Source organism: Toxorhynchites rutilus, chromosome 1 (genome assembly GCF_029784135.1).
Source record: "Toxorhynchites rutilus septentrionalis strain SRP chromosome 1, ASM2978413v1, whole genome shotgun sequence".
Lineage (NCBI taxonomy): Eukaryota > Metazoa > Arthropoda > Insecta > Diptera > Culicidae > Toxorhynchites > Toxorhynchites rutilus.
Window position 1 is genome coordinate 19,134,485 of NC_073744.1, and position 19,827 is coordinate 19,154,311.

A 19,827-nucleotide genomic window follows, 5' to 3' on the forward strand; every position below is an offset into this window, starting at 1 on the left:
TACTTCTGAGAGAAATGAATTTTAATTTTCAGAACATTTTTTTATGTTATTTTAAAAATTTGTTTGATATTTTTTAATGAAAACATAACTAATTTGCATATAGCATCGATATAAAAAGACCAGGAATATCGAGGTTTTCGTGTTGGAATATCTATCTGATTTCTCTTACAATCCGTTTGAAGTTCATACAAAAGGTTTTCTAGGGTCTCCGATTTGAGTTGTGTTAAATTCAGGGATCTCTGAACAGTTTCAAAAACCCAGGTCAACAGCAATTATCCTAAAAGTTCTACGTGAAGTTTTCGTCCGTGTCTCTAGGTTCAGAACTGTTTATTTTTCCAACAAATAGTTGTGTTTTCGGATGATGCGCTTTTTCATCTGTAAGATTATGACAACAAACAAAACCTTTCTCATGGACAGAAAAAAAGGAATGTATTCTCCGGACAGGGCTTTCACAGAAGTCGCACCACGCCAACCAACACCACCCACCTTATATTTTAATTTTTATTTCAGCAACAAAACTGCAGTTTTCTCTGTTCTTCAAATATACATTTTTTGTCCTTATTACCTTAATATTAGTTTATCGTTTTTATTCATTTTTCTCCCTCGTCTTCGCTTAATCACTATCAAACGGCAACAGAAACGACAAAAACAGATCATTATCAAAACAGGAACTAAAATAATATATTTTGTTGTATTTTTCTTCTTCTTTTCCATTTTGTCTTTCGCTTCTATTTGCGTCGCTTTCAACATCAACCCAATTGGGAACTAACAAGAAAAAAGTCCTTGTGGTGTGTCTTGTTAATGTATTTGTATTTTTTTGTTTGTTTGCTTTTTTTTCGTTTCCATAAATATGCTACTATGTAGAGAAGAATTCTGTTTGTCATTTCGGCCCCCGGTTACGTCAATTAATGTTTCCGCGATTTATGTAGGTTAAGGGGGGGGGGAGAGGGGGAACTATCTCGCCAGGGGTGGTTTTGCACTGGGATTTCAACAGTTAGATTTTTGTTTTATTTGCATTTTCAATTTCGGTTTTTTTTTCTTTTCTTGTGTAGTAGTAGTATTCATTTCGTCTAGCGCAATCGTCTTCTAGCAATTATTCAATAATTATTGTTTTTTTCATTTTTTGTGTTGTTCTTTCCTTTATTGCTAATTTTTATACAAATTCTACAACTTAACAAATTAAATAACATGATGGTTTGTCGTTTTCTCCTAGGTGTCCTCCAATTGATCTCGCACACCAAACACACGTGGCTGATTCGCGCTGTTGCGTCGCCTGTTGTATTCTTATGCTAAGCTTTCTCAATTCTCAATTTGTGTTCGAATGCGCGGTTCGCACACTAACTGGGCTAAATGAAACGGGAAACGGGGGCTCTCTCGAGTGTAGCTTAGTTTTTTGTTGTTTGAGGGGATTAGCGCATAACTTAAAGCTTTCATCCATAGTTGTGTTTGCTTTTTTTTCTTCTAGTAGGCATTGTCTATATTTCTAGAGATTCTCTTGCTTCATCGTCTTCCTAGGTTTCTCAGTCAAATCCTTCCATTCATTTTTTTTCATTAGCTTATCTAGTTGTTTATTAGTAGTAGTTTGAGTTTTCTTTTCTGGGTACTGCTTGATTGATTCACGGATTCTTGATTTTCTTGTGTGTGTGTCGATTTGTATGAATATTTAAATGTCGCTGGAGCCGAGAAAAACTGGACTGAATCGTTCGATGTACAATTTGCGGATGATTTATGGTTGAACAAAAGAAAGAAAGGGTTCGAAGGGATGTGAATATTTGATCTACCTATCTAAGGATGAGTGTAAAGCAAAATCTACGACTGTTGATTAAGTGAGGGATGAAAAAAGAAAGATTCGGAGAGATGGTTGGAAAAATGTGTCATTGACAGCATCAAAAGCAACATTTCGGGATTGATTGTTTGATTTTCGACAGGATTGAGTTGTATCATTTTCAATTTTCCTAACATTTCATTCAGTTGTACTTTTCCCCGCCCCCCTCAGCACGAGGGGCTCGGGGAACGCATTCGCCATTTTTTCGCCTAGATTCTCGGTATAAAACTGATATGTTGTTCATTTTAAATATGGTTCATACTCCTAAGTCGCTCGTTAGAATTGTTTACGTCTATCACTTGAAAACGAAGAATCGAAAAGGATTGTGAGTGTGTTTTGCCTTCGAGAGGGAGAGAGAAAAACTAGAAGAGAAGCATAGCGCGCGACTTCTTCTGTTTCTGTCTGTCTGACCGGGAGTGGGAGGGAAACAAAACCGTATATCGCTTCGGATTCTCGATTATTATTATGATTATTAACGTTACTATTTTGCGTGAAAAATGAGAATCGTTCTCAATATTCATCTCCTGCTTTCTGGTATAATTTATGTATGGGCTTTTCATAAGAGAAAGAGAGAGAGAGAGAACATTTAATTTCCGGTTGGGTCTGTACGAGTCTCAATTTTGAAATCTATACAGTTATTGTTTGTTTGTTTGTTGGTTTGTTTGTCAAGCAGTTTCCTTCCGTTCAAATTATCGTATTTCTGCTACTGTTTGTAGTCATAAATCAGTAGTGAGAGAGTTTGCTTATATTCCCGTTTGTTTAGTTGTGTTCAATTTCGTTTGAGAAAAACTTGGCTGTTTTTTTTTGTTGCGAGATACAGTACATTTGTATTTTTTATTGTTGATTTGTAATTTTTTAAAGTGTGTGTTGTTTTTTGGTGCATTTCGCTTCGCGGACAAAAATTGTGCATTTCAAAAGAGTTTTTTTTTCTTGTCGGTAGGGTTGCTCTCGATTGACGAAAGACGGTCCTCTCAAGGGGGACGAGAGGGGCGGTGTTACTAAGTTTCCTTTTCTCTATATAAGAGCTCTCTTAGATCGATAAGTATAGGTTTGAGTTTCTTCAAAAAATTAATCCGGCGGTTTAGAGTTTAATGTATCGTTTTTTGTTGTTGTTTAATTGCAAGAATTCTTAGAATTTGAGATTTTTGTCTTACTTAAGTGAACAATGATTGTGTAAATACGTTCGAATGAGTCTCTAATCGCGAGCGGTTATTGGTTGTTTCATAGTTAAGGGGGCTTATTTCTCAAAAAGGACAATTACGCGGAACGGCAGAAAGAACTGATGTTTGATCGTTAAGAAAAACGAAAACATTTACAGATTGTGTATTTCACTTTCGAGAGATTTACTAGGAGTCAATCTTAAAGGTATTCAAAAATACGGTAGCTTATCTGCGCTTTTCACCTAGTATATTAAATTTGTGCAGAAAAACAATTGCTTGTTCAAAGATCTTTTTTTTGTTCTCTGTTTGTGACAATTCTTCATACTGACCGACAATTATGTATATTCCACTCACCTCTTCGCCGCAGCTCAGTTTTTTGTGTGATCTTCTATGAAAAATCTATAGAAATCCAACAACACAGCTCCCAAGCAAGCAATGCTTGTCTGAGGGAGCGCGTCAAATGCGATTCCAACAGAAAGATAACGATTTTTTTTTCAATTCACAATATTAGAAAACTCGATAAACTGTCAAAAACAGCGCTGCGCTCACTAGACAATTTTTTGCATGTAAATTCTCCGCGAATAAATTCGATTAATATAAACTATGTAGCGGTTTTAGACGGTGTTTCTTCGTTCAGCGGGGAAAACAAATAAAATTAGTTCGAACAACTCAAACACAACACTTTGTTATTTTTTCTTTATATGTTTGTTTTTAAAGATAGAAAACACGATAATCACAATAAGTTCGCTTAGTTTCAATTTCGGACTATAATTAGTCAGCGGTTGCTACGATTCTGCACATGCGCGGCTGCTTTGTTGCTCAAACGCACAGAAACTTGCATCACAAAACCTAAAACAGAATTTCCAACAGTTCGATAAAAATCTTTCGAAGCATTTTCTCTAATTAACTGTCATTTTGTGTGTGTGACCCCTCGGCAATCGCGAGGCACAGCCTCAGCACGCATTAATTCCTATTTCTGTTCTTTTAACTGTTTTTTTTCTTCCTCACGTTACGTTCCTTACAATCATTTTTATTTGATCGATTTTGGTTTGAGTTTGAGTGTTCCCTATTTACAAATATTGAATCAAGTGTTTTTTTCTGTCCTAAATGGCTTTAGTTTATCAGTTTTTTTTCTTCTTTGCAGTAATTTAATGACCAGTGATAGGTTTGTGTGTCTCATTTGTGTTCTGCTCATTTCATCACAATCTTATAATGCTCTTAATTAATCAATGTTCGATATAAATAGGTGTTGGCGCATGTGATGGTGAGTGTATCGCATTTTTTTCCTTCCTCATTTTTGTTTGTTTGGGTACTGGGGGTGTAGTATAAATATATCGTCTTGATGCGCGTGTGTGAACATGTGTCTTTGTGTCAGTGCCTTTGTGCATCTCTAGACGTACCACTCCTTGATGTCTTTGGAGTTTCGGTTTTTCGTCTTCTGCGGTTGGCCCAGCCCGCCGGATTGCATGCTACCCCGGTCGCTTCCGTTGTAACCCATGCTCATTCCACTGCCACCGCTACCCATTCCCATACCACCGCCACCGCCCCCACCCATACCGTTGCCGCCGTTGTGATGGTGTCGTAGCGAACCGTTCAACGGCAAAGTACTGCTGCCATTTGTGTGATGGCCGCCACCACTTCCCCCTCCTACTGCCGCAGCGGCTCCCATGCTGCCACTTCCACCGTTACCACTTCCGTTGTAGTGCGGGGGTTGTGGATGGTGTGGCTGCTGTTGATGCGTGTTGTAGTGAGAGTTATGCGTGTTGGTGTGCGACCCACCAAGCAAAGCTGCACTTGGTCCTTGCCCATAGAGACCACTCTTGTCGTGCTCGGTTTTGTACGAACGATCACCATTCGATTTAATCCACAGCACCAGCAAAATGACCAGAATCACGGCGATCAGCGCTCCCGCCACAATACCGATGATCATAGCTGTGCGTTCCTCTGCTTCCGAATTGATCCGCCCACCCTTGTGCTTCGGCAAACGGGTAGGTGGGAAAGCCGGTGGATGAACGTTGTACGGTGGTTCTGGCTCCGGATTAGGTGGTTCAACAATTTTCACCGGTGGTGGCCGTCGTCCAATAGGTGGTTTGTGCTCCTGTCCCGTATCGACATCATCCTCCGGTTGCCGAACTTCGACTATCTCATCATCCTCTGTCGTAGTCGGCGTTTGGGGGTATGTTGTTTCACGAATGTGATCTCGATCGCGATCTCGATAACTGGTCGTCGTCTCCGAGGGTGTTTGCTGCTGGGTCGTCGATCCGTAGGTGCTTGTTCCCGACGTTGTACCGGTAGTGTACGTTGTCCGACCACTCGTTCCACCCGTTGTACCACTCGTTGTACCCGTAGTACCTATCGATGCCGTCGTTCCGTAACTGGTTCCGTAGCTATTGCCTCCACCGCCGCCAGTGCTACCGGCGCTGCTACCATATCCCGTTGTACCGCTGCTTGTCGAGTCAATCTCTCGTGTAGTCTCACTCGGTGCGTAAGTCTCCGGTTTTCCTTGGGTGGTCAATGTAGTCGTGCCATCTGTCTTCTTATCGAACTCAACTGTTGTGTACGTTACATCTGGGACGGTTTCTAGAAACAAAAACCCATCTTACAGTCGCAAAACCAACTCCAAATCCAAGTCCGCACTTACCCGAACTCTTCGCCGTGGATGTTGTAAACACCTCGGTAACCTCACCCGATCCGGAACCGTGCATACAGTCCTCATCGTCGCACAGCTTCCCCTCATCCTTGCGTCTGCCAGCTCCTTTCCCACCGGCCCCGCCACCACCGGCTTGTGTCGTTTGCTTCGTCGGTGGCACGTAAACCGGTGTGATCAAGTCGTCGCCACTGCCATTCTCGAACGGCGGCGTACACTCGTCCTCGTCGTCCCCTCGGCAGCCCGATCCGGCCCCGCTGAAGATCAGATCGTCCATCACGCCCGGGTAGCCACTGGCCGGGGTCTTGAAATTATCCGAAGAATTCTTTAATTAACATTCATGACAGTGCAACGGGTGGACCCGGGCCGAAGCCGGGTCGAGCCGAGCTTTATGGGTTTTCTTTTGTGGTTATGTTGATATATTGAACATTTGTGAGAAGCGAGTTATTAACGGACAAGAGACGCAAAGATGAAAGGGAGAGATATAAAAGATGCATTTTTTCTGGGTGTGATTCGGTTTAAAATGTATGCGACAATTTACTACAAAGTTTATTAGGCTATCGAAATGTTGCGAGAGGGGAAAATGTAATGCGTTCCAAAGAAACGTGTCTCCTTTTTTGTGTTATAAATTAAAACTTTTAATACGATTCAGCCTTCTTTTGAGGTTTTCGGTCTGTTCCTTCCGACTTTGAATAGACTTCTACAATAACACGTAAATTATGGGAATTGAGACAGTTCATGACTTCTTCACAATGCCGAAACTATTCAGAGAAAAACCTCGAGTATTGTGAGAATTTAATAGAAAATTAATATAAAAATCTCGTGTCACGGTTTTGATGAAATTATACATAAAAAAATTGGTAGACAAGAAAACAGGTCGTAAACTATATACGGTACCGTAAGGATACCGATTGTGCTCCCTTGGCCGAGTGGTTAGCGTCATAACTAACATGCCGGGTGTTCGGGTTCGATTCCCGTTCTGGTCGGGGGAATTTTTCGTCAAAGAAATTTCCTCCGACTTGCACTGTGATCACGCGTATTCTAGAGCTTGCCACTCAGAATGCATTCAAGGCGTGTTTTTTGGCATAGAAATCTCAACTAAGTACTAATAAAAATGACGCAAGTAATACTACGTTGAGACGGCGAAGTTCCTCTAGGAACGTTAGTGCCATTGAAGAAGAAGAAGAAGGATACCGATTACCATATATTTTATACCGATTGGGGTGGTTCTATGCCGATTTTGTTCTTAAATTTATGTTCAAATCATCCATATATTTAACCGTCGTTCGTTGTCGACACGGAACGAATTTATTTACATTGTTAAATGACAGGCGGCGCTACGTCTGCTTCATCGAAACTTTCATCCACACATGCGTAAGTAACTTCAATTCGTCTAAAGCCGGGTTTAGACGTTGTCAGTTACTCGGTTGCGAGTAAACGTCAAACGATCCGTAGACATACGAACGTACTCATACCATGAAATTTGACATTTGATTTGAATGTATGGGACAGGGATGCCAGGTGATTTTTTAAAATGTCTTCACATGGTACGAAAAAATGTCTTCAAATGTCTTCACATGGTACGGAAAAATGTCTTCAAACGTCTTCACAATTATATCGGATGAAACTAAAATTCATAACTTACTTTTGAGTGAAGTTTAATAGCTCACCAAGTTTCGTGGTTCCATCACTATTTATTCGGGTTCCTAGCAACGATGAAGTTCGTTCTGTACGAGAAGCGTGTGGCTACTGATGCAATATTTGAGTGCGATAAGACAGCAAAACAGATCTACGAGCTGCTCAAACCGTTTTTTTATCAATGAACAATTCATATGCCGTACACTACATTAGTACAAGGAAACAGCTGATGTGGGGATAGACCCAGAGAGGGGCGTCCGAGGTCGGTACGGCTGCACAATGTTATCTACATTGTTCATGAAAGCGTTATGAACTTTTAGGTATGGAATCGAATGCTTTCTAATTTAAATTAGAAAGTAATCAAAAAGAGTCAGCTAAATACGTATATTTCATTATGGGAAAAAAGTCATAGTGGCCCGCGGCTGTGATGAAATTTGGCCCGTTCCATGGGCCTGATTCTCGAATACACTTCGAATACACTTCACGGTGGAAACGGAATGAAACGTATCCGCGATGACAACGGTACGGTGTCGACATCTGGATACGAGATTAGTTTCCCACTAAACTTATCATTATAATATCAAATTATCTTCAGATGAAATTTTTGTATGAGATTATTATATCGAATGAAGAAAACAAAGTTTTCCACTCACATTGAATACCAGTTTGATACGAAGAAGTTAATTTTCATTAATGATTTTTTATTTGAAAAGTGCTCATTCTGCCTGAAAACTCATTATTATCTTCGACACTTCACTAACTCGTAAAACGTAGTTCAATGGCGTGCCGTTTATTTCGTTTCCACCGTGAAGTGTTTTCGAGAATCAAGCCTCATGTCTATCTATGACCCATTCCAACGTGACGTGACAACGTTTTGACTCACTAAAACAGTTTTTTTTCTTGTTTTCATGTATAAATCACACGATCTCCAAATAGTAACCGATATTGAAGTAAAATAGAGAAAATTTCCTACAAGAATCTTCGGTTGGAGAATATTTTACAGTTCAATTTGCTTGTTGTCAGCCCAATACGTTTGTGACGTGACAACACGTGTCTTTTTGCGGTTTCCGACTTTTGAACATTAACGTTGTATTTTCAGTTGCGTTTCAAAACATGCAAATAAACTTTGTTCTATGATTTGTCAACAAAAGATAAACGGTGATTCCTGTTTATTCAGTTCTTCAAAAAACTCACAATAAAATTGCAAAAATCGGCATTCACTTTGAGGCGTGACAACGCGCTCTGTGCGATTAAACAGTCTCCACGAAGCGTTGTCACGTCACACAATCAATGAGTTGTATCAAATAAGAATTTTACCGTTTTGTAGCAAGCTATATACTATTTTTTATGTTTTTTGTTACTCTGAATATTTCTCACTTTCCTCTGAGATCTCCCCTTCCGCTTCCAAAGGTCCATCCTATAGGGGAATGTGGTCCTAACGCGACCGGTGATCCTGAACCTACACCTCTTTGTATCTCTGGAACGGTACTTCCTACCGAATTTTCAGTAGTTTTCAAATGAAAGATGTCATAACACTGACAATTTGATAACCTGGTGACTTTTTTATGGCTCTCTTCATTCTAGCGTTTTAGCGCCATTTTGCGTTTTCATTGCTTCAAAAGCAAAGAAGAAATATGTTTGACCTGTATGGAAAATGAGTTCAATGTTCTTTTAGATTGTGAAACATTGCGAAACAAGGCAATTGTAATTGCTTATGGTATGTTCGTCAAAATAAACTATATAAATTGAATCTTCCTTCCACGTTCATTCTGACGCTTCCCATTAATGGCTAGCACAATCCCTGTTCATCGAGTGGCGCTCACTACAGGGGGAACACATTTGATTTTGCTATCAGAATTTTTTGATAAACATTTTGTATGTATCTGTGTGCATGTGGGCGTACCTGTGCAAGGGCGTTTATGTTTACGTATTGAAGATGACTTTGACTTTGACTTGGACGTTGACTTCGGTCGTTAATGGTTGACGTTTGCATGTGCATTTGGATGTGTACTTTTTTTGTCTAACTCCACACGCGTCGCTCATAGGCTAAGTTCTTACCACTCATATACTATCTCCCTTTCGCTTGAATCCTATCTGCTCACTATCAAACTATATTCTCTGCTCACTATCAAACTTCATTCTTCTTTGCGTACCCATTGATATATGTAAACGCTACCATCCACGATCACATTGAGGAATTCCATGCCATTTTCAGTTCTGTTATATCCGTTTTTAACGAACCGGAAGTCACCATCCTCGATTTTAAAATGACATCGGAATACGATATTCTACTTCCGCTGGTGAGACACCTGCAACGAAATTCCCTAATCGTATCGGGTTTCCATATTTTTTGTCATTCAGTACTATTACCGGAAGTCGAAACAAGAATCAGTTCTATATTGTGTAATCTACGTTCATCTATTTTTGATAAAACATAGAAGAAAGTTCATTTGTATTTTTTGAAACGGTTTAAGTTCCGTTTCAAACACTAATGTTCAACAGTCCAAAAGAAAGTCAGGTGTTGTTTCATCACAAAACTATTTGACAGACAAAACAAGCCAATCTATCTATAAAATATTCTCCAACTGATGATTATTGTAGTAAATTTTCTCGATTTCACTAAATCATAGTTTAATTTTGTTTGTTTCATACATAAAAACGCCAAAAAAATTATAGGACGTTGTGTTCAAAACACAACCGAATTGTTGACGTAGAACTACGCTCTGGTTTGATTCAGGTCGTTCAAGTTGTTTATAACTGCAGATATTATTTTATAATGCTACGAAAATTTTGAAATAATCATTCTACCAGTTTGGTCACCCTGGAATTTTTTTTCATTGTGACATCATTTGACGATAATTGTTTGATGATTCATTCTTGTGCTCGCAAAACAATACATGCTCGAGATAAGCGCAACTGTCATGTGAAGAAAGTTTTGCTACTTGCAAGCGAAACCAATTCACATACGAAATTTCAGAACGACATTCACTTTCTTGGTAACTACAAAAAAAGGGCTTCATTATGATCCAGATTAGCGCAAATACAATCCTAGTTAAAAGCAGTTTTGCGATTGGAACGCGAGCCCAATAACTAAATATAACTTATTGAATAACTTGGCATTCCCCAAAAAAATTTTTGGTGCGCAACCGTAACACCTGCTTCACCATATCGTCAGATCAATGCATTGATGACAGAAAACAAACAATGTTAACTGCTTGGAAAAAGACTGAATATTTGCTTCAGCAGAAATTGATTACTAATATCCTAGCGTAAATATTTCCCTCCCTAGAGATCTCCCCTTCTTGTTTATATTTATCATTACGACTGCATAATTTGCAACACCAAACAATCGTCAATCATAGCATAAAAAATTAGGTGATTGTTGCATCGTTACATGGCCAATGCACATGGGAGCAGATACAAATGGGTTTTCAGCGTAGCGGAGAGGCACTATTTTTACGTCAGGTTATAAGGCACGCACACAAATATCCATATATCGATTATTTGAAGCAACTAAAAATACACACACTTATCTCCGTTTTGCGCTCTTCTCAACAGAAGCTCTATCTGTTAATATTGCCAGTCTAGATTAACTTAGTTATCATCCTTTGTGGAGAGAGCCAACCTTGATAACCAAGCTTGATGATTCTCCACACTATTGTGTAGCTCAGAACCTTAATGTAATTTGATGCAATGATTGCATTGCTAGACGTCAGCGAGTGAGTAATTTGGTCGCGTCCACAGCTCAATCCGAAACGAAGACATGTAATGACACAAAACAAGGAAGAACAAGCGATATTCATTGTTTTGAATACAGAACGATACTGAAACTTTGCCTTCCGTCCTTGCTTGAGACTTTAACCTTCTTCAGTTCATTCGTCTCTAACCTTCAAAAAAGGCCTTGGAAAACTTTACTTTATTCATCGTATTACTCCTCCACTCCCATTGACTTGAGAAAGGCATTCGATCCCTCGCCGTCCAGCTCGCCCAGCAACGATGTTGTTTAGTCGATTTCCTCACGAAGAATGAAAGTTTGCCTCAGCGAGATCCACTGTTTATACTCTAGGCAAATATTCCCCTTCGTTCTCCTTCTTTTCCTTTGTTCACGGAGACTTTATATCTTACGATTTCCCCTTCATTGCTCGTCGATAAGTTGTTCGTTATTGACAGCTCTGTTCGGGAAAGTACACAAATGACAGAACAAATGTATGGGGAAATCAGATTGCTTCCAATTTTCATTAATTTAAACCATATACAGACTATGGGATAGGAATGTATAGCATATCAAAGAAATCTTAGGGAATTTCCGATTCGTTTAGTATGTAAATCGCCAAGATCCGTTCGCGGCTAAAATAGTTATTAATGTTAACTTTATTTCATGAAAACGTGACCTGTTTTCTGATTTGGCGCCCTTAATGAAAGACGTAGTTCTACGTGAAAAAATATTTGCATTGAGCCAAAGTATTACCACATCACGCTGGAATGGATCGTATACTTTGCGTAACGTGACAACGACTTCTTGAGACAGTTGATACTCTTCTATTTGTGGACCGATTTTAGCCAAATTTTGAGGGTTGTTGACGCTCATTGTTTGCTCAGAGAAACCCAAGTATAAAAAGGTTTGAACTTAGGTTCAGCTGATAAATTAAAAAAATGCTCTATTTATGTGACGTGACAACGCTTCAAAATACCTCTTTTTCAAATGCTTGTTTCTCATAAATTACAAAATGAAACCTAGATCTACTCACGGCTCATCAAACAAGTATTCAATTATCCATTCAATGGTATATAGACATTGAATTTTGGTTAAGCAAGTGCAGAGATATCTCAAGAAACATAAAAATACTGATAACCTAAAATATTTTCAATATAATTATGTAGTTTTTGAAACTCGCCTCTCTCAAAGGTTGGCGCATAAAAATCAAATTCGTTTCAAGAAATTTATTATATGACTAGTGCTTATTCAAATTACGTTTTCGATTTTTTCCTAAAACTAATTTTGAAATTTGGTTCATTGGTGCATAACCTAATGGAATGGGTCCTATACCTGGCCATCACTGGATTAGATATTGATCTAGCATGATTGAAGTTGGTACATTATTAGGCGGAGATCTTCTTACGAGATTGGCTTTGAAATGTCCTGACTTCGATGTTGAACAGGGGTTCGACATCATTTTCGTTTAATAACGGACAACTGCTAAAGGGGTAGGATGGACAGTGAAAAGTTAGCGATGGGAAGAGCATCCAATTTGCGCCTTTTTTACAATACAGAGAAAGAAGGGGAGATGTTCATCGTGTTGATCTGGTTACTTTTTCAGTAAAAAAAACATTTAAAAGCCCTTTTTTGTGAAATAATTGAAACCGGTCAAAAATAGTAAATTGATCTTTGAGACAGAGACCGTGCTGCGAGACATACTTCTGTGGAACGCAAAGACAGATGTGGGATAGATGTGTGTATGATGTGTGTACAAATGAAAAAAAGTTTTTCGTTTCAGTTGATGCTGGAAAAGTGAAAGGTGTTCGTTTGCTTGTGTTTACTGGACTGTTTTGTGCTGTGTCTGCGGTGCATCGTGTGTTTCATTCTTGAGTTGTATCGATTAGTTCGGGGAAGAGAAGTTAGAGAGTTTGATCGTGATAGCGATAGATTAGAGATTTTGGTTATCAACTTGTACTAAGAAACGGTACGGCGGGGTATCGAGGACAAAATTCGATTGCAGCTGGTTCACAAATTATAAAGAAAAAACAATCATGCAACTTTCCTTCTCGATTGTCGTTCTGTTACAGTATAAAAGTTCACATTGTTCGCTGTTTTGTTCGTTGTTAAATTCCAAAGGAAACGGAAAATCATTAAATTGAACTATTTACAGTATAAACAAAATCAGTCGACTGAAAAGCAAGTAAATATTACTCGTGGCGATTGACACCTAGATTCATGACGAAAAAGGAATATATCTATTCACAATAAGTAGGTATACTGTTTACTGGTGCTCTGAAAAATCTTTAAAATTGTGCAGAATATAAAACACACAGCTATCTTTGAGTTGATTACTCGCACAAGGGACAGCACAAAACAGACATTTACGCCACTAAAATTGGCTTGAAATTTGAGAAAAATTCAAGTTAAACGTCACCAATGATCGAAAAGATAGCAACAAGATGAAATTAAAGTATAATAATCACGCTTTCGAGTAAAGAACAAACAAGCTAGAGATCAACAGTGTCGAAAACAAAAATATGGCGACGGAAACGGACTATTGATCGATGATACTGGATAGCGTCGAACGAAAAAAAAACAAGTTAGAAATGAAGAACACGAATTAAAAAGAGAAAATATCAAGAGTTAAAACGAGCGACTGTTTGTTGTCTTGTTTGTTTGTAAACTTTTGAATTGCTTTTCGTTTAAAATTCTAACCTGCTGCATTCTTTGGTCATTTCTATCTAAAACGCCAGTTACCAATTGCACATCGCCCCGCACGTTGATGTGGGGATCGCGTTCCGCCGACAGGTCCAGCACCCGCAGCCGGTTGACGGACAGTCCGGCGATTACGCCACCGAACGGACGCTCGATGCGGGCGCGCCCGTTACGCGAGATCTTACCGCCGACCTGGATGTTGGCCATCGAGGTGAAAATCGTCGACTGATGACCTGTGTGAGCAATGAGTGTGAATCAACATTTAAGCCCATAGAAATCGCCAGGAGAAAAGCCTTACCAGGTGGGAACAACGTTTGGACGTTGTAGTCGTCGATTTGGAGCGAAGCATTCGCTCCGGATCTGGTGAAGCGAACAATGTGGTAGTTATTGTCATTCACTTTCACTCCAATCTCCCCAAGCGGGAGGTCATGCGATCCGATGTTGTACACAATGAAGATGTTGCCTTCGACCTGTCGGAAAAAAACAATTAACTGACTGTACCAAACATTACTTCAAAGAATACAGATAACTCACGATTTCCATCTCGATGTAATCCTGTGTCGTCGAGCTCTCGATACGCAGCAGCACTGCGTCGGACTTGGTCGTCACGAATCCTAGCGCGATGTTGTCCTCTTCTGTATCCGGCTGACGGCCGGGCGGAAACGTGTACTGGATCAAGCCCTTGTTGTTGCCAAACTCGTACGAGATCGATTCTGGGAAAACAGTCATATCTATAGCCATCCGTGGAAACAATCAATGTTTTTTTGTTTGCGTTTACCATCATAACACGTTGGTCCAGTGAAGGACGTCATATCGCACTCGCAGGCATACGCGTTCCACTGCTGCACACAAATACCACGATTCGCACAAGCATTCTGGCTACACTTGGTGGGCCCTTCACAGCCGGACACCACCAGGGAGCTTGGAACGACCGCGTCCTCCGTGAGGCTCGGTGAAGAATCCGTAAGATCCACCGATGCCATGCACCCCTCGAAACCAATTCGCGATGCGATACTGGACGGCAGTCTCGTGTACATATCCTTGAACACACCGCCAGCGTACAAAATCCCTTCGAGCTCGAGGTGCAGATTGTTCCCGCTGGCGGTATAGATCTCGATCGACTCATCCACGGCCAGCGTGTGAGTCTTCGGGCCGGGTCGCCGTATGCTGACCGAGTGCCACCGGTTGTCGTTCATGTGGATGCGGGCCTTGTCCCGGATGGTGATCGGTCCATCGCCCAGGTCGAACACGTAGTGGATGTGACCGTTGACGAGTTCCACCGCCAGGAAGTCACTCCGTTTGCCACTGTTGTAGAACAGCAACCCGTTCGGTTCGAGCGTCTTGAAGCGGAAATCGATGAACACCGACGAGTAGGCCTTCAGCATCGGCAGACCCACGTAGGAGTGTTTCGAGCGGAAGGTGGCCGGCAGGTACGGTGATCCCGGGGGAGAGTTTATGAAGCGGGCGGTCAGCTTGAAGGTGGTCGTGGGCAGTGCCGACAGCTCGGGGCCGAGCGTCTTCACCACGTCGATGTAGCTGTGGGAGGGTGAAAAGATGTTGTGATTGGATACAGGTTTTGGTAGTTTCTAAAATATTTCCACTAATTCAAAATTTTAACTAATGGTAATTCGTTTTTGTGAGATTATTCGAGTTAGACGCTAAACGTCCTGGTATAATAGGTAACAAGGTAATTAGGAGATCTAGATTCAGATATGAGTGCATTTTTGACGGTTTAATTAACATTACAATTCTATGGATTCTTTCAAGGTTTTCTCTTTCATCTATGTGAATATTACAATATTATAATATTTTTTTTTGAAAAAAAAAATTCGCTGAAAAAAAATTATTTCAAAAATTAAAATTCATTTTTCTCAAAAACGTATTTTTTTTAAATTCTCAAAAAATTGTATGCTCTTCAAATTTCCAACAAGTCGTCCATACATCGGAAGATGGACCCTTTTACAGGGAAAAAGAATTTCTAACAACTTTTTCATGTTTTCTTTGAAAAACTTACAACTAAACCTATTTTTTTCTAAAGTCATGATAGGAATATAATGTATGGTTTAGATCTTTTTGAAATACCAACTTTTGTCCAAGACGTCAACTTTCTATCTTTTAAAGATTCTGAAATATAGGGCATTTTGGTATGGAGACCCTTGAACAAAGTAATGTTTTAATCGTTACATTTTTGTGTGTAAATTCTTGCGTTTGACATATTCTTGACATGTTTCTGGATAGAAAAAGTAAGGCAGTAAGCAGTAAGCAGAGCATGTAAACCGCGATATTTACATACATACAAATGATACGAATAAAACATTAATAGTAACTTTTCAAAGGAAAACTTTTCCCTGTAAAAGTGCCCATCTTATGATGTATGGGTGACTTGTTGGAAATAATATGGGCTATTCATGTCTATTTTATCAGAATTTAAAAAAATACTGTTTTCGTGATAAATAAATTTTAATTTTCAATGAATTTTTTTTTCAAAAATTTGCTTGATATTTTTTAATGAAAACATAAATAATTCCCAGCATTTCATTCTTTAACCATCATTTTGTAGATCTTTTAATTTTTAAAGTACTCAAAGCTTTAAGTAATTTCTCACACAAAATCTATCAGATCTTCAAAATTTAAGTCAAAGAATTAATTGTAGGAAATTATTTATGTTTTCATTAGAAAATACTAAGTAAATTGTAGAAAAATAAAATCATTGAAAAACAAATATTTTGAAAATTAAGATTTATTTTTCTCTAAATTTTTTTTTAAATTCTGAAAAATTGATATGAGTAGCCTTTACAATTTCCAACAAGTCACCCATACATCGGAAGATGGGCACTTTTACAGGGATAAAGTTTTTCGAACAACAACTTTTTCATGTCTTTCTTTGAAAATTTTTTACATTTCATCCTTGTACCCAAATTTTGTAGGTATTATAGTTTTTGAGTTATGATTTTTGTAAAAAATCAAGAGAAAAATGTTGGTCCCATTATAAAACTAGTCTAATCCTTTTTTGAATATTTCAAGTATGCAAAGCTGCTCAAAAAATCCATGTGTTTACATTCACAACATTTCGCTGCTATCTGAGATGATGCCTGAGAAGAGTTGGCATGAAATTCGTCAGCAATGAAGCAAAGAAGCAATGAAGTAATGAAGTAATGAAGTAATGAAGTAATGAAGTAATGAAGTAATGAAGTAATGAAGTAATGAAGTAATGAAGTAATGAAGTAATGAAGTAATGAAGTAATGAAGTAATGAAGTAATGAAGCAATGAAGTAATGAAGTAATAAAGTAATAAAATAATTTAATTATGAAGCTATGATGTTATGAAGTTGTTTGGGCATTTGCCACAACTTATATGTTTACCCTAAATTAATTCGCTATAATTCAACTTCGTTACTGGCATGACGCAAAGCGGAGGAGAGTAGTAATAGGTGGTAGGATTCTCTCGCATCTCGTTATCGAGATGAAGCGCTCTGCCTCGATAACCATTATGAATTTTATCGAGCAGATCAGTCCAATAAAAACCATCGACTAGGAAAATTCTGTTTGTTCATTTCGCTACGAATACAGCAATATAGTGTACCACGAGTTAATGTTCGCGCCTTTTATTACGGTAACCTTCTACCGTTCAACGGACCTGATTCCGCCGTGAAAGGATCACCAGCGCCCCTACAGAAGTAGTGAAGTTATGAAGTTATGAAGTTATGAAGTTATCAGGTTATGAAGTTATGAAATTATTAAGTTATAAAGTTATGAAATGATGGAGGAATTTCCATTGCTGATGCATTGTCCAGTTAGGCCAGGTCGTTGAGGGCAGTCTGTCAACAAGGTCTTTCAGCAATGCAACATTACAAATATATTATCGATTGAATTGAGTTTGATCGTTTCAGAGGAAGACTCTCGAATCAACCTGTGTAAAGCAACCTAGGGGAAGGGCGGTACAGACGGACACCTTAAGTAAAAGTTGATTTTTTTTCTTGAATTTCACTAAAAGTATATAGTTATCTAACCACAAATCGTTAGTCTAAGTCTCTTTCTATAATATTTGTTTTTGAGGCAGAAATTTTGCCAAATAAATTTGTCCGGCATTTTTGAAAAAAAATAAGAAAGAGTGGGGGAAAGACGGACACTTGGAGGGAAAGATATCCATCTTATTGTTACCTCGATTTTTTTTCGTCAGAAACTAGGGTGGGGAAGATTGACACTAACTGAAAAGTTATATTTTGAAATTCAAGTTGATGTACTCAAGCCAGACTTTTTCGGCTATCTGATTTGGTTTATTGAACGAATGCTTCAATCCGTTTTTCCGCCAGTTCGAAAGCCAATTTTCAGACTTCCGTCATGGACTTCCCATAGAATCTCCTCTCTAGGTTGGGGAGATGTCGCACTAGTTCTTGGTTGGGGGAATCTTCCATCCGCTGACTTTCGGTTGCTCTTGCAAACGAATTTAGTGAGCATCTGCTAAAAAAAGGAGTAGATAATTTTGTTTTCAAAATAACATGTTTGTCTTTCTCTTAGACTGTATGTGCGTCTTACCCGACTTTATTAATTTATATTAACATCAATATTTCTGGAGTAAGATGAGAAAAAATTAACGTTGATTAGATAACATGGAAGGAAAGCGATGGTAAAACATTCACGTAACTGAAGATGTTAAAAAAGTTGCTTGTTAACAAGAAGAATCTTATTTTCTGTAGACGAGAGTTTACATCGAACTGTTCGTAGCAGATAACTTTTATTACAATTTTGACAGAAGACCAGCTAGGTGTACACAGTATGTGTCAAAAGTATTCTGCCATTTCATGCCAAACCGATATAGTGGTTCTCAGATTTTCGAGAAAAGTTGCAGTTTTGTTCCTTATCGTTTCTTAATTTTTTCGTTAGGGTCACCATTTCCATTTTAGGGTGGTCTGAAAAATTTTTTTTTCTCTTTTTTTCCAAAAATTACTTTTTTCAAAAATTCATAACTTTTGAATTACTGAACCGATTGAGGTGATCGACATATCAAATTAAAGTCAATTAAATGGAAAAAGTCAATTTAGGAACAAAATGGAAAAATAATATTTTGGACCATCGGTTAAATTTGAAAAATTATAACTCAAAAACTCAAAAACGCCTCTCTGATTTCGAGATGTGTTATGTGAAAAATTTTCAGCTTTTCAGAGAAAACAAACAAGAGAAACAAGAGAAAACAAACAAATCAGAAACAAATACAATCAGTAATAACAAATTTGAACAAAATTCAAATTTTCTGCAACTGTAGTATTTTTTTTAATAAAGGCCAACTAATTTTTTTTTTAATTTGATATGTCGATCATCTGAATCGGTTCAGTAGTTCAAAAGTTATAAATTTTTGAAAAAAGGCATTTTTGGGAGAAAGTGGAAAAAATGTGATTTTACGGACCACCCTAAAATGGAAATGGTCACCCTAACGAAAAAATAAGAAAATACGGATCTAATTGTTTGCGATAAAGAACAAATCTACCACTTTTCACGAAAATCTGAGAACCACTATATCGGTTTGGCATGGAGTGGCTGATTGATATACAGTATTACATGTTTGTACATCATTCATATTTAAAATAGAAATGTAATTTATCAATTCTACATAAGTGTCCATCTTACCCGCCCTGTCCGTCTTTCCCGACTTTCCCCTATATAAATTACGTGGTGTTGCGCTGACTTTAACCCCTTGAACGACAATTTATACTCAGTCAGTCTGCTCTGCAGACGATTGAATTTTCTTCGTTTTAAGAGGAGGGATTGATATTGACAGATTGTTGATGACTAATGATTTTCAAGTTTATGGATTGTTTTAACTCCGGAAGATGCAGTTTCTGGCGAGTCCAGCTCTTCATTGTCAGTTTGTGCAGGAAAGTTTATGACGAGCTGGACTCGTCACTTCCGTTCAAGGGATTAATCAAGCAATAGAAAATTACGACCTGTACCTAATGTCATTTTGTTTTAAATTTCTTCTGGGCAGTTTAAAACGTATAAAGCTCCGGTTATTGATCACTTATAAGTGATGGACGTCTCTCTAAAGGCTGGTTTAAGCCTCCCATGAACGTGGAACAAACACTTTTTGTTAATAATTCATCAGTCCATATATAAAACGCGAGAAAAATATCTTGAAACGATAGGAAGA

General features: G+C 38.5%; 1 protein-coding gene across 15 annotated transcripts in view; it reads right to left on the reverse strand.

Annotated features, from left to right (window-relative positions):
* Positions 1–1,023: 1,023 nt before the first annotated feature.
* The window catches only part of LOC129762599 (neurexin-1), a 257,329-nt gene continuing 238,525 nt past the window's right edge, over positions 1,024–19,827 (reverse strand). For 8 of the 15 annotated variants that reach the window (XM_055761047.1, XM_055761038.1, XM_055761121.1 and 5 more), the window contains 6 exons: positions 14,461–15,218; positions 14,217–14,395; positions 13,981–14,152; positions 13,683–13,915; positions 5,627–5,957; positions 1,024–5,565 (listed from right to left, as the gene is read on the reverse strand). In XM_055761047.1, the coding sequence (XP_055617022.1) occupies positions 4,376–5,565; positions 5,627–5,957; positions 13,683–13,915; positions 13,981–14,152; positions 14,217–14,395; positions 14,461–15,218 (2,863 nt within the window). In that variant the 3' untranslated portion in view covers positions 1,024–4,375. The remainder of the gene's footprint in view (positions 5,566–5,626; positions 5,958–13,682; positions 13,916–13,980; positions 14,153–14,216; positions 14,396–14,460; positions 15,219–19,827) is intronic. The other 7 variants (XM_055761136.1, XM_055761128.1, XM_055761081.1 and 4 more) reach the window with 3 other exon arrangements.